This window comes from Periophthalmus magnuspinnatus, chromosome 21, assembly GCF_009829125.3.
Source record: "Periophthalmus magnuspinnatus isolate fPerMag1 chromosome 21, fPerMag1.2.pri, whole genome shotgun sequence".
NCBI lineage: Eukaryota > Metazoa > Chordata > Actinopteri > Gobiiformes > Gobiidae > Periophthalmus > Periophthalmus magnuspinnatus.
The window spans coordinates 32,687,154-32,701,938 of NC_047146.1; the positions used below are offsets into that span (position 1 = coordinate 32,687,154).

Here is a 14,785-nt window from a genome sequence, read left to right on the forward strand (position 1 = left end):
ACTAAATGGCTGTCTACGGTGTGTGGTGTGGACTGGAGCAGAGACGAGAGAAGAGGAGAGGGGTTTGGGGGAGGCAGGTTTGGGGGGGAAAAGAGTGCGAGGAGATAGATATGGAAAAGGAAGAAAAAATTACCAACGTCATTTGACCTGTTGCAGCAGTCATAATTTCCACTGTTCCTAAGTCTGGAAAAAAATGCAACATACAAAAACATGTAGCCTTCAAGCACCATGTAACAACAGTTTGGGGCGTAGAGTGGCTCAAACGAAAAATGTCCCCATAGCTTGACGTGTTTGAACAACGCAACTGGACCAAAGACTGAACAGGTATAAGACACAAATAGCAGGTGAATAGATGGATGTGAACAGACAGTGGAGATGGAGGGAATGTCTTTAAACTATCTACAATTATGACCACAAAACATGAAACTTCCTTGCGTACAGTAGTAAAATAGACTGTCAAATGTATACCCAGATGTCTAATTGATACTGAAATAGGTTCTGTGCACAACAGCACTCAGCGACCTCACTCTCAGCATCACTACTTCCTGTCCAATTTCATCTCTATGTGGGTTTTGCTGAGTCACACTAAAATTAATACATATTTTCTGGACTATAAGTCGCACCAGCCAAAAAGTACATAATAATTAAGAAAAAAACTAAAACGTATATAAGTCACATTTTTGGGGGAAATGTATTTTACAAAATCTGACACCAAGAGCAGACATTTTATCTGAATATCAGTACATCACGCTAACGTAACACATTTATATTTATTCAGCTCCATGAAGCACAGACAGAACTGAACACGTGTCTGGTTTGTTAACGTAAGATATTAACAGTTAATCACATAAATAAAGCAGAAAAAACAACAAGTTTACTCTGGATCTCACTCCAAATCAATAAATCCACTGAACTCTTCATCCTCGGCGTCTCTTCCTCTTCTGTGTGACTCAGACTCAGCAGAATACGATTTTGTTTTAGGCTCATTTTTGTTCAGTGTTTGTCTTTGTCTTTTAAATGAGTGTAATGTTGATATTTTAAATGTTGAGTGGTTCAGGAGGAGTAGATACTGGTCCAAGTCTAGAGCCCCTCGCACGACTGTCACTGTGACAAGAACCAACATGTGACTTTATAGATTTGAATCATTTCACATAAAAGTCACATCTGAGGAGAAGTCACACCAACAACAAACTGAACAAAGTGACACTTATAGTCCAGAAAATACAGTAATTAAACATCAACCAGTGGACAGGAAACTGAGTGGATATCACCGAGAACATGTTAAAAACTACACAAATAAAATATTTCACCGGACACTTCTGTGTTTAGAAAGAGATGTTTGTGTCTCAAAGCTAACGCTAATGCAGACTTTGAGGCTTAATAAATATTAAAACACCGCCACAAACTGAAGTATTTGCCTTATAAAAATACCTGGGTAGTCTTTATTTTAATTAATTTGAATTTTCAAAGGTTGTTTATGCTTTACAATTTTAATAAAAGTGACTGTTAGCTTTGAGACAGTGAGCTAGCGAGCGTGCTACTGTGCACGAAGCCTATTGGTATCAATGTTTAAAGAAGCCACATAAACAGGGCAGGGTTTGACATTTGACCTTTCCTAGTTGTAGAATGGTTTGGATCTATACAGGAACAACACAATATCTAGTGTCTAGTAATTTCAAATATTTTTTTTTCTCATGCATATTTTTAATTACAGGCCGTTTCCTTGAAATAAAAAGTGGAGTTTGCATCTTCTCCCTGTGTCTGGGTGGATTTTCCTCCATACACTCTGGACTGAAGCTGGGAGTTTCTCAGAGTGCATCACTAAATATGAACTACAGTGTAAATTTAAGATACTGTAGTAAAAATACTGTGGAATGAATGTGACAGTTTTACTGTTTGAGGGCCACGAAATGTAATTAAAGGACAAGACAATAAGCATGAGCATCTGAGCTAAATCGTGGTCATTCTTTAACCAGACCTACATTAAATGCCTTTGTAACCTGATTATTCATTAATCTGACACACGAGTCTGTGTGTTTATTAAAGATTAACCAGTATTTTGAATAGACGTATGAGCTGGGGACAGTTTACTGTAGGCCACAGTCATAATGATGATGAATGGGAGAGTTACTCCTTATGTAAGTATGCAGGACTGGTCTGGGTGTGAGTGAAAATGCTGTACAAGTTTAAACAAGGGAATGCTTTTCTTGAATGACGACATGCAGTCCACAGATCTGTGACCTATGAACCCAAAAGTGGAGGTTCACAGCCACTTTTCCAAGATCCAAAATTTCAAAATGAAGCAGCAGGAACGCCAAGCCCCCTCTCCAAAACCACGAGGGTCATTTTGAAATCAGAGCCATTCCTTTGTAAACACAACTCTCCTCTGGACTCAAAAACACATGATCCAAAAATGAACACTTCCAGCATTGATAGAACATCAATGACCTTCAGTGAGTGCAGGGGTCAAAGTTCAAAGGGCACAATCAGAGCCTATCAATACTCCACAATATGAAACCATGCTTTAAGGGCATTCTTATAGGACTGAGTTCGACCACAAGACGTGTAGGCAAGCAACATCAAACAGCAAAATAACTTCTATGTTCACTTACAATATACAAACAAAAGTCAGACAGGCTAATGTAAGAGAACAGCTGGTAATATTTTGTATTTTATTACTTTGAAGAAAAGTACTAACAATAACTGGATGTTGTATGTAATTAACTTTGTATATTGTGACATGCAAATTGAGATACATTGACAAAGACAGTGGGTAAACATGAAGTAAAATCACTTTAAAGCCCATTGCTCCAGAGTAAATACAACACCCCAAATCGATCCAGCGTTTGATATCGTCCAATTCATCCAAAATAAAAGTGCACTGTACTTAAAAACTCAACATTTAGCAACAACCCCTTGGTCAACTTTTAATTTTGATTTTCCGCCCCAGTAAAATCCACAGTGCCAGGTTATACAAGTTAAAGCAGACCTATTCTGCAAAACTGACTTTTTGGATCTTTTAACCATGTTTTAATTGTTTCCTCTTCTCATTTACTCAAAGTTGTTTTTGGAGTGATTTGTGCATCTGTGAGCAGCCTTCATATTACCCATACCCATTTTCACTGGCACACGCCCACTGCTCTACATTTACTTCATTCTTCAATTTTATTTTCTTAATCGATGATACACATAGGATTCTGCAGTATTGTAGGGATGGGACGATATACGATAATATTGTTAATCGCGATAAAAAAGGTCCATAATTAATCGATCATCACATATATTTAAAAAAAGGCCACAATTATAATCGCCTTTACGGCACCAGACGGCCTCATGTTTAGATGTAAATTCTGGTGTTTGTCCACAAGGGGGCGCTCTATCATGGCAGTGACACTTGTTATCTGTTCTGATTTGTGGACGGTCCTTCACCGTTAGTCACAGTCGTGGCTCGTGGATCTGGATCACAGTGACTCCACACATTTATATCCTCTACTCAAGAAGGTGGAGTCTGATGTGTGGATGTATCATGGATTTGAAAAACAAGATGAGCCACCGACCTGCAGAGTCTGAAGGAGAAAAGATACGGCTCCGAGGACAAATGCAAGTAGCTTACATCAGCAACTCACATGAGCGACTTAGGCGCACATTTACGACACAACTATCCTGCATCGTTTGACAAACTTCAGCCAAAAATATCCAAGTAACGGACCATGAGAAATAAACTATTGGATGTAGTTTGTGTTAGTTTGGATTTAATCTCCAAGGACCTGGTGTCACATATGAGGACGTTAAACTGCCTCGGTTTAATAATTATTGTGTAGTATCGTTGATCGTGATTATTTTGGTCACAATAATTGTGAGTCTAAATTTTAATATCGCCCCATCCCTACAGCATCGCATAGTCATTTTGATACAATAGAAAATAATCTGCTGCTTGCTTGTGTAGCAGCTGTCCATAGGGGGCGCCAACAGCTACACATCTCTTTGCTGTGATGCTGTTTAAGGCGGCGTCAGCTCCCACTGGGAGCGCCGCAGCTTTCAACACCGACGTCAGCGGACTTGTTTCTTTTATTAAGTCATTTTAGATGAATATTGTGATTTAAAATGTGCAGCTTATGTCACAGATTATAACTTTATAATGTCCCCATAAGACATCAGCTGTGTGTGTGAGAGAGAGAGAGCGCGTGTGTGTGCGTGTTCCACATAGGATTATAAAGCCGTAGTAACCACCACCAAGTCTTAAAAAAATAAGATACCAAACTTGTGTCAACAATAACCAAGAATAATTTCAAACACTGCGACAACAATGAGGGCGTTCTACATTTTAAATTATAACATGTAAAGATCAGCCATAAAATTATGACCACCTGCGTATAACAGTCAACCACAAACAGCAAATGGACTAAACCAGAACTAAACCAGGTGTAAACCAGGACTAAACCAGATCCAACACAGGCCTAAACCAGGTCTAACCAAAGACTACACCAATGGAGATAACGGCTTATTCACACGTTATGGTTGAGTGATTGGCGTAGACGTTAAATTGTGTAAAAACTGCACAATTTACTTATTAATACACAATTTCTGAGAACATGGCACTTAGTTTATGTTAAGAATGCTCGACTTTGCAACACTTTTACCTTTAGATAATATCATGAATTTTCACATTGCAAACACATGAGTGAAAACAGAGTATTTACCTTTATCAGAGAGGTGCAAACAATCGCTCCAGCATTCACCATTGGGTTGTGAGGCTTATCTAAAACAAACACAAGAGTTTATCCATTAAAGGTCAGATCACATGTTGAAATATTAGATGAATAAATAGATAAAACTAAAGTAAACACAATACCGATAAAACTGGTAGTATATTTTGATTAGTATAAGCACTCTGCTGTACTTTAATCTGTTGGTGTTTCATTTGTTTGTTTTTAAAAAGTGCTGTATAACTAAACACTACCAAGATGACTATTTAATTCATTTTATTTTATTTTTGTAACGCCCAAAATCACAACAGTTTATGGCCACTACTACTGATACGACTACGACTTCTACAGTCGCCACTACTACAGTTCAAACATTAACACCAGACTTAAAATAGCTCAAGTGACAGTAAAAAAACAAAAGAAGCAGCAGCTAATAGTCAACAAGGAACAGCACCAGGACATAACCAGGACTAAAACAGGTCATAACCAGGGCTAAAACAGGACATAACCAGGGCTAAAACAGGACATAACCAGGGCTAAAACAGGACATAACCAGGGCTAAAACAGGACATAACCAGGGCTAAAACAGGACATAACCAGGACATAACCAGGACATAACCAGGGCTAAAACAGGACTAAAACAGGACATAACCAGGACTAAAACAGGACATAACCAGGGCTAAAACAGGACATAACCAGGGCTAAAACAGGACATAACCAGGACTAAAACAGGACATAACCAGGGCTAAAACAGGACATAACCAGGACTAAAACAGGACATAACCAGGACTAAAACAGGACATAACCAGGGCTAAAACAGGACTAAAACAGGACATAACCAGGACTAAAACAGGACATAACCAGGGCTAAAACAGGACATAACCAGGGCTAAAACAGGACATAACCAGGACTAAAACAGGACATAACCAGGGCTAAAACAGGACATAACCAGGACTAAAACAGGACATAACCAGGACTAAAACAGGACATAACCAGGACTAAAACAGGACATAACCAGGACTAAAACAGGACATAACCAGGACTAAAACAGGATATAACCAGGGCTAAAACAGGACATAACCAGGACTAAAACAGGACATAACCAGGACTAAAACAGGATATAACCAGGGCTAAAACAGGACATAACCAGGACTAAAACAGGATATAACCAGGACATAACCAGGACATAACCTGGACTAAAACAGGACTAAAACAGGACATAACCAGGACTAAAACAGGACATAACCAGGGCATAACCAGGGCTAAAACAGTTCTGGGTTGGACCTGGTTATGTCCTAAAACATGGCTAACCAAGGTCCAAAAGCCTTGATAGATATGATGATATATGATATGATGTTATGTGTTTCTTTAGCATAAATCTTTATTTGTATTGTTATGGATCTTCATAATATCGTCTTATGATGTTTGGGTGCATCTCTTGTTCGTGTGTCCAGAGGCCTCCAGTCACTTTTACATTTATCAGCAGAGGGCGGGACAACAACGCTCTGGTTTATTGAACTAATTGTGCACAATCGTCAGACTTTTTGATTCAAGACAACTTCTCTGTTGATTTTATATCTTTAAGGTTTTTTTACTATTAGAAATTCCACAACACTGACCACAGCAGATGAAGCACAACACACAGGAGCTGCACAAAATGAGGACATGACCAAGTTCAAACCAGGCCTAAACCAGGACATACTACAACTACTGCATTTCAGACAAACTGTGTAAAGTATGGTGTTAAGAAAGTGACAGCAAATAAAAATGTGAATGTTACAAGGTAGACAGCCCATCAATTACTTATACTATTTATAAATCTGTTTATTTTGTCTACGTCATATTTTGAATAACTGAATAATATAGAACATTAACAACCGTCTAGACTGTCTAAACTTGCAGCTTATTAAAAAATGAAAAAAAGAAGCTGTCATTAAATCAGTGAAAGATATAATTAACATTCTTATCATGGACTTCAAACAACCCTCTATTGTACCAGCAAAGGAAACGACAGTGTGGGATTTGAATAATGACTCAGTCGTTTGGCATGTGACCTCCATCCTGACCAGAACATGTGAGCGCAGCCCTCACATCACTACACGTTGTGTCATATGTACTTAGTCAATAGTTTACAATGGTTTAGACAACTCCAGTGGGAAGGAGGGTGGGTGTAAACGTCCCAGACTGAAAAAAAAAAAAAAAAGTGGGGTTTTCAAGGACAACACAACATGACTCAAATCCTCTGAGTCATTCAGTTTGACACAGGCTTTGAGTCAGGACCAGGAACTTCAAACTCAGAGCTTCACAATGTTTCCACACCAAAAACATTATACTAAGCAATCAGTGAGGACGTTTTGGGGCTGTGTCGTGCGTCCTGATTGGCTGTTGGACTGTAGACCATTGTGTCGTGCGTCCTGATTGGCTGTTGGACTGTAGACCATTGTGTCGTGCGTCCTGATTGGCTGTTGGACTGTAGACCATTGTCCATCAGTCTCCTCTGTGCCGTGTCTCCTGTACAGTACAGAATGTGTTCCCTGAGCTGCAGAGGCTGCACTAGCTCTGATCCATGATGGGCTGCAGGTGCTGGGGTTTAGGTCGTGACCATTCACACCAGAGAGAGTTCTTTTAGGTTTAAACCTGCTGGATTTCATCAATGATGCAAGCAAACCCAAATGTGAGGCTCATGTGAGGCTCAAGAGTAGATCAACATTACAAAGCTATATTTGATTTTAACATTGCATCTGGGAACAACAATGGATCAAAATCTTAACAAATCATTCATATGCATTTGTTGGTATTATAAATGATAAAACATGTTTTTAAAACTGTAATAACTAATATCCAACCGTGAAATGTGTAGATTCTAAAGCCTCTGTAGTTTTCATGCTTGTGTTGTGCTCGTGTTCACTCTAAAACCCACCTTCTTCATTGAGAAAGAGTTTGTTGAATCTCAGTCCGCTGGGCTCTTTCCCGATGAAGCTGTGCACATACTCAGTGCCGTGGTCATGAACGGCAACAGCGTATTTGAGGGGTTTGACACAAGACTGAAGACAGAACGGGACCTTGGTGTCTCCAACTGTGTGTCTGAAAGAGGAACAGATAAGTCCTGGTTTAGTCCAGGTTTAGTGCCCTTTTACTCTCATTTTAAAGTCTTAGCATAGTTTTAGTTTAGTCCAGGTTTAGTCCTTCCACTATGTGTATGAGGTAGAGATAAGAAAACCATCTTAACCCAGACAGTCAAAATGGTTCAAAGCAACAGCCGAGCCCCGGTTTAGCCCCGGTTTAGCCCCGGTTTAGCCCCGGTTTAGCCCCGGTTTAGCCCCGGTTTAGCCCCGGTTTAGCCCCGGTTTAGCCCCGGTTTAGCGCTGTTATTGTGTTATTTGAGACACTGTTGTGACTGCTGTCTGTGTGGATAAGCCTTATCTCTGCCTCTTAGACACACAGAGTTCAAAACAGACAATAGATAGTGAAGTCCTTGTTTGGTCCAGATTAGACCTGGTCCTGGTCCAGTCCTGCTGTCTATGTTTCAGTATATATATATTTAAATTTTGTAATTAAAATAGAAATACTTACATTAATAATCATGATTTCTGTTATCAAAATGTATCACTTAAAACATCCATATTGATCAGCTATGGATTCAAAGTGCAACTATGAACTTTCCACAAATCTAAAAAACTTGAATCATGTCTATAAACCAACTCACACCTGTTCTAAGTTGTCAACAGTACAGTGTGTACTACAATACTTGTGTTATCTTTATGATTTCCTATTGCACAAAGTGACTAATAATAAAGATATCCACCTCTGAACAGGTTGTGCCTGCACAGGTTTACATTGGTCACTGTAATAACTACTGTACTTTTTAAAAGGAGGGCTGGGCTGTCGACAACTTTATCAGGTCATGTGACGTTTACTTTGTACTTTTCTACATGAAGAGCTCAGTAGGATTACAATACACACCTGCTGCTGTCATGTAAAAGACATTTAAAAAACTAAACTAAAAGTGTAGTATTTTCCTGAACCACACAATAAATGAAGGTTATTTTTCATAAATTTCACATTTCCAAAGTAAATAATAATTCAGCGTGCTCCTGTAAAGCTTTAGTGTTGTAAAGTAACATTCTCCACATATCTGACACTTTAATCAGCTCAGTGCAAGACCTCTCCCTCTGTCCCCGTCTATCTGTGTCCCTCTCCGTCTGTATCTCTCCCAGTCTCACTCCCTCTTCCTGTCCTATTTATTTTTATTTTTATTTATATATTTATTTGACAGGGACAATACAATCTGACAGTTACAACATTCCCTCTCTGTCTCCCTGTGCGTCCTCCTCTCTTACCTCTGTCCATCCACGGTGCACAGGGACACGCCCCACAGGTCGGGGCTGAACTTGGCCAGCTGAGGAATGTAGTCTGCCACCTGAAAGAGACATAGATTTGAAGGTGTGATTATTTTAGATAATCTTCTAAATACCGTGTGTTTTTATAGAAAACTCTTACAGTTCAAACATAAATGCTTCTGGTGTTGTTCACAATGTACTTGGACACTGAACAGAACCCTACTGCTTTGTGCGTTGTGTAAGAACCAGCAGGCGGCCCGTGAGAGGGCGTGGCACTACTCCACAGTATCAGCTCACACGCCGATGACATTTAGTTTGGTTCATGTTTCAACACTCGCCTGCTAAACATAACACGTTTCTCTGATTGGATCTCCAGTTAACCACATCTCAGACCGTGTTCAGAACGAAAACTTTCTTGAATGTGACTTTTAGTATCGATACCTGTTACCTACCTAGTTTTGAAACATCTGGTTTTCCATACTTTTGACAAACCTAATTGTAGCAACAACTCTATTTTAGTCCATTATTTTATACCATTTCCTCTGCACATTCCACTTCTCTCCACATTCCACTTCTCCAGAGCTGGAAAAGACAGTGGACAAAACAAAGTATTCGTTTACAGCAGTGACGTTTAAATGAGCTCAAATTTCAAATCCACAACAATTACATGGCTGACTTTTCCACTTCCTGTCTCTCCTTTGAGGTCACATGGACACTGCGCCTTTGAGTTACCATTGCCTTAAGTTATTTTAAGACTTTAGTGATGCATAATGTATGTCTTTCCACGGATGCTCTGCCCACTGATCAATTGTCTTAAAAAAGTGTTTATGTGCACAGCCAGACAATAGTTTTGCATTGGAGAGAGGAGTTTGTACTTCTGTTTGGTGAAGTGTATAAAGCCACTGCATCCAAAACAAAACAAATGAATGGATGAATGAATAAATAAGTTGACGACCATGTGATTTGGTGGTTGCCATGGCCGCGGTTGGCTGCTCCTACTTCATATTTGGGGATTTTCACCATCTTAGAAGTGCAGTTCAAAAGGATGGAAGTTGAGGGATACTGGCCATTGTGTGATTTGATACATTTCTCCTGTATCCATGGCAACCCCGCTCTGAGATCGCCATGCTAGCCAGCTAGCTCTGAAATGCTGCAGATTTTTTACAACAATGCAATGGGCTTTCTACTGATTTATAAATAAACTGAATGGAAGTAGATTTTTTATTCACATATTACATATCTGCATGTTTTGCTTTCAGGGGTTTTGTTAAATTGTGCAGTTCAGCATAATTGAGGATTGTGGCATTTCTGTCAGGAAATGGTGCCAGTTTCTCACACACTTTTCTTTGTTCTTGTGAACGTGCAAACTGCAAAGATGAGGAAAACCTCCACCAGACCAAACTGGACCAAATGTGGTGTGCTAGCAGCTAAGCAACCACAAATCTCAGTAAAACAGTCTCTATGCTAAACTAAAAACTTTTACTATTACTTGTTCTAAAACATACCTAGAGGAGGGCAGGACAGAAGGCATAACACACAAAGAAATTCAAAGTTTTTAGTACAGGATAAAAAAAGACATTAAAAATCAAAATGCAAATAAATCATCATAAAACTGACTTTAAAAGAGAAGAGTGTAGAATAAAAACCTTGCTGTCATACCCAGAGCTAAACAGAATGGCCCATGTCTTACAAGGGCCTTAACGATCCAGGTTAACATTTAATCATTTTTGTAAATACTGGGCCTATCCATGTGGAACTGGCATAAAAAAGCAACTTAGACGTTTCCTCGGTCATCTCACCTACTGCAAGTATATTTTAGGAGTGAACCAGTCAAACAATTATTTCTGTTGTGCATTTAGATTTCCAGAAAACATTTTAACCAAATAAAAAGGTCAAAATATGGAGACTGAAGGCTTCTAGTTAGAGTATTTATAAATAATGTCTATTGTTTATGAAAATGTGGTCAAAAATGATTATTTAAATGCCAAAAGTGTACCAAAATGTTTAATTTTATGGAGACAAAGTTCACAGTTAAACAACGTGACCCACATCTCCTGATTCTCTGCTGCGTAGAGAATTTGACTCTTATGTGTGAAGGAAACAAAGAGCGCAGCCGTAACCTCTGCTGTCGTCATGTGAGCGACCTCGACAGAACGAACGTGAGTGATGGGGCAAATCTATACAGAATCGAACTGAGGTGTGACCAAACAGCCACTCAGTCCTGTAGCTGTCAAATGTAGCTTTATAAACACAAACACACGTAACAGCTGGACAGAACTGAAATCTGCCATGAACTAGGATCCTCCAGGTCAGAGTTCAGTGTTTTTACAAGAAAAATGTGTCACAACTGTGTGCCTTGAAACAAAAAACCTTTCAAACAGTGCTGCTTCTAAAAGTCTCTATATTTTGACATGTATTTTTAAATAGGGCTTTTCCACATTCAGGGCGCTCTACCAACTGAGCCACCGTCGCCCCAACATCAACATATTCATAAATCACAGATGGATCTGCAGATTTTGATGTAAACTTCATTTTTTTCTTTGCACCATTGGGGAAATCTTTAATCTTTTTCAAACCTCTACAGTTAAAATCTGATACGACCAAAAAAAAAATAACAAAGAGGAGGTATTTACTTCTGTGGGGTATTAAAGAGGAGGTATTTACTTCTGTGGGGTATTAAAGAGGAGGTATTTACTTCTGTGGGGTATTAAAGAGGAGGTATTTACCTCTGTGGGGTATTAAAGAGGAGGTATTTGCATCTGTGGGGTATTAAAGAGGAGGTATTTACTTCTGTGGGGTATTAAAGAGGAGGTATTTACTTCTGTGGGGTATTAAAGAGGAGGTATTTACTTCTGTGGGGTATTAAAGAGGAGGTATTTACTTCTGTGGGGTATTAAAGAGGAGGTATTTACTTCTGTGGGGTATTAAAGAGGAGGTATTTACTTCTGTGGGGTATTAAAGAGGAGGTATTTACTTCTGTGGGGTATTAAAGAGGAGGTATTTACTTCTGTGGGGTATTAAAGAGGAGGTATTTACCTCTGTGGGGTATTAAAGAGGAGGTATTTACCTCTGTGGGGTATTAACTGTAACACATAACATATTTAGACCACCATGTTTCCATTTCTTGTTTTAAAATACTATATTCGCCCAAAACAACATATTAACATGTTTAATATATTCCCTTTGCTCTCCGTGCTAAGCCCCTCCCCCTTCAGAGCACTGTCACAACACAATCAGCTGCATCCCACTAATGAAACTCCTGCACATCACATCAGGTTTGTCACGTCATAGTGCACAGTTTTGTATCATGTTTTGTATATTTATGGAGGATTGTCGGGTGGAGCATGGGTGATGTAGGGTTGTGGGCGGAGCCTCGTACTTCTAGAGATCTTTCTAAAGCCCCACTTGAACCCTCCTTACAGTTAGATTATTCAAACCTGCATGGCTGACATCTAAAACCTCTTCAGAGATGTGTTGATGAACGTTATAACATAAAACCTCCTCTTTAACTGACTACTCAAGTGTCCATGTACTCAAGGTATTTACCATATTTCTAATTCCTGTATTACCCTTAACCCACCGCACTCACCTGTCCTCCGGTGAGCTTTCCCGCGCTCTCGTACAGCTCGTCGATGTGAGTCGTGAAAGACTGGAAATCCGGGATCACAAACTTCTTCCTGAAAGCCTGAGTCAGAAGAACTATGTTGCTCTGGACGCATCTGGAAATTTAACAAGGAAAAGTCCGTGTTTAGTTTTAATTCCACAGATTTATTTCTAAAGCTACACTTCGACAAACAAATTTTAAAAAGTAATAACGCAATCAAGTTTTTCCCCAGTAAAGACATTCTGTAAAAGCAGCTCTTAGGGTCCAAAAAAAAATAAAAAAATAAATAAAAGAATAAAAAAAAAGGCCCGCTATGTCCTGTCTGATTCTCGCGGGGGTCACGTTCTAAAAATAACCCACGATAGATGAAATCCGTGAAGTATCATCTTTATTTTTTACATTATTCTCTCTGTTTTTGTCTGTAAAACCCCTCACCACACACTTTATACACTTTTCTCACACAGGCGTTAACATTTTCTCACATTTCTCTCTCGTTTAAACTCTCTCAAAGTTCAAACCTTCGTAGGCGTCTTTGTCGGTGCAGAACGTTTCATCGACATTGTGGGTTTTGTCGGGGAGAAAACAAATTGCAAACGTACAGCACTTCAGAGTCACACTGAGATCCAACGTTTATGTAAATTTGTCTGAACACATTCTGTACTGGACAGGAGACACGGCACGGAGGAGACTGATGGACAATGGTCTACAGTCCAACAGCCAATCAGGACGCACGACACAATGGTCTACAGTCCAACAGCCAATCAGGACGCACGACACAATGGTCTACAGTCCAACAGCCAATCAGGACGCACGACACAATGGTCTACAGTCCAACAGCCAATCAGGACGCACGACACAATGGTCTACAGTCCAACAGCCAATCAGGACGCACGACACAATGCACGTTCATACATGTGAAATAAACAACGTGACCGTGAAAGGTGAACTGCGATATAGTGAGGGACAACTGTATTCTTATTGTGACTAAGCCAGCCTCTACTCAGATCTGACCTGTAACTTGGCCTAGTGGCATAATGTGTCTCCATGGAGATAGGTTTAATGCCACACTGTGGATGATACTAGGCCAAGTTGCATAATATATCTTTAAATGATCCATACAGCCTTTAGTATAAGAATAGCGTTCTATACAGCCATACAAACTTTGTTAGTAAACAAAGCATTTCCCAATAATAAAAAATGTTTAGTTTCAGCAAATGTGCAAGTTTTCAGTTCCAATATTTGTGCTAAAAAGAATACTTCCTCTTTGCATTAATATTACTGCTTTTCACACGACATAATTAAACTCTAGTAACAAAAATGAAAGTGACCTACATTATTGCTAATTACAATAACTCAAAAGGAGTTATTGGAAAAAGTTCAAAGTTCAATGTTATCTTTATTGTCCTACAAGAGGAAATGTGTTTTGCATCACTGCTCCACATAATAAACACAAACAAATAAGAGAAAGGACGTCGGGCAAAACACACCAACTGCAATTCATTTACAAAAAATACAAAATGCATCTGATTTTAACAGCCTCAAAAATGTGAAAAACTATAACTATTATAAACTTAACAGTCGACATGGTAAAGCTACAAAAAACAACTAGCATGCTAACAGCACACCAGCCTCTCTCCCTGGTTCATGGATGATAAAAAAAACACTTTACAGTTGTCCCTCGCTATATCACAGTTTACCTTTCGTGGTTTCACCGTTTTGTGGATGTTTTTAGTGTAATTTTGTGCTTCTTTTTTACATTGTATGAACGTGCATTGTGTCGTGCGTCCTGATTGGCTGTTGGACTGTAGACCATTGTGTCGTGCGTCCTGATTGGCTAAGGGACTGTAGACCATTGTGTCGTGCGTCCTGATTGGCTGTTGGACTGTAGACCATTGTGTCGTGCGTCCTGATTGGCTGTTGGACTGTAGACCATTGTGTTGTGCGTCCTGATTGGCTGTTGGACTGTAGACCATTGTGTTGTGCGTCCTGATTGGCTGTTGGACTGTAGACCATTGTGTTGTGCGTCCTGATTGGCTAAGGGACTGTACACCATATTTACATAAATGTTGGATCGACGCCAGGAAGAAGGGGCGCGGTCAGAGGAACTGTGAAATACACCCGAGTCACTATTAATG

General features: G+C 39.4%; 1 protein-coding gene across 3 annotated transcripts in view; it reads right to left on the reverse strand.

Annotated features, from left to right (window-relative positions):
- The window catches only part of LOC117389237 (glutaminase kidney isoform, mitochondrial-like), a 53,302-nt gene that overhangs the window by 24,278 nt on the left and 14,239 nt on the right, over positions 1-14,785 (reverse strand). For all 3 annotated transcript variants that reach the window (XM_033986882.2, XM_033986883.2, XM_033986884.2), the window contains exons 4-7: positions 12,636-12,765; positions 9,047-9,126; positions 7,627-7,790; positions 4,701-4,759 (exon numbers count right to left, since the gene is read on the reverse strand). In XM_033986882.2, coding sequence (XP_033842773.1) covers positions 4,701-4,759; positions 7,627-7,790; positions 9,047-9,126; positions 12,636-12,765 — 433 coding nt within the window. The remainder of the gene's footprint in view (positions 1-4,700; positions 4,760-7,626; positions 7,791-9,046; positions 9,127-12,635; positions 12,766-14,785) is intronic.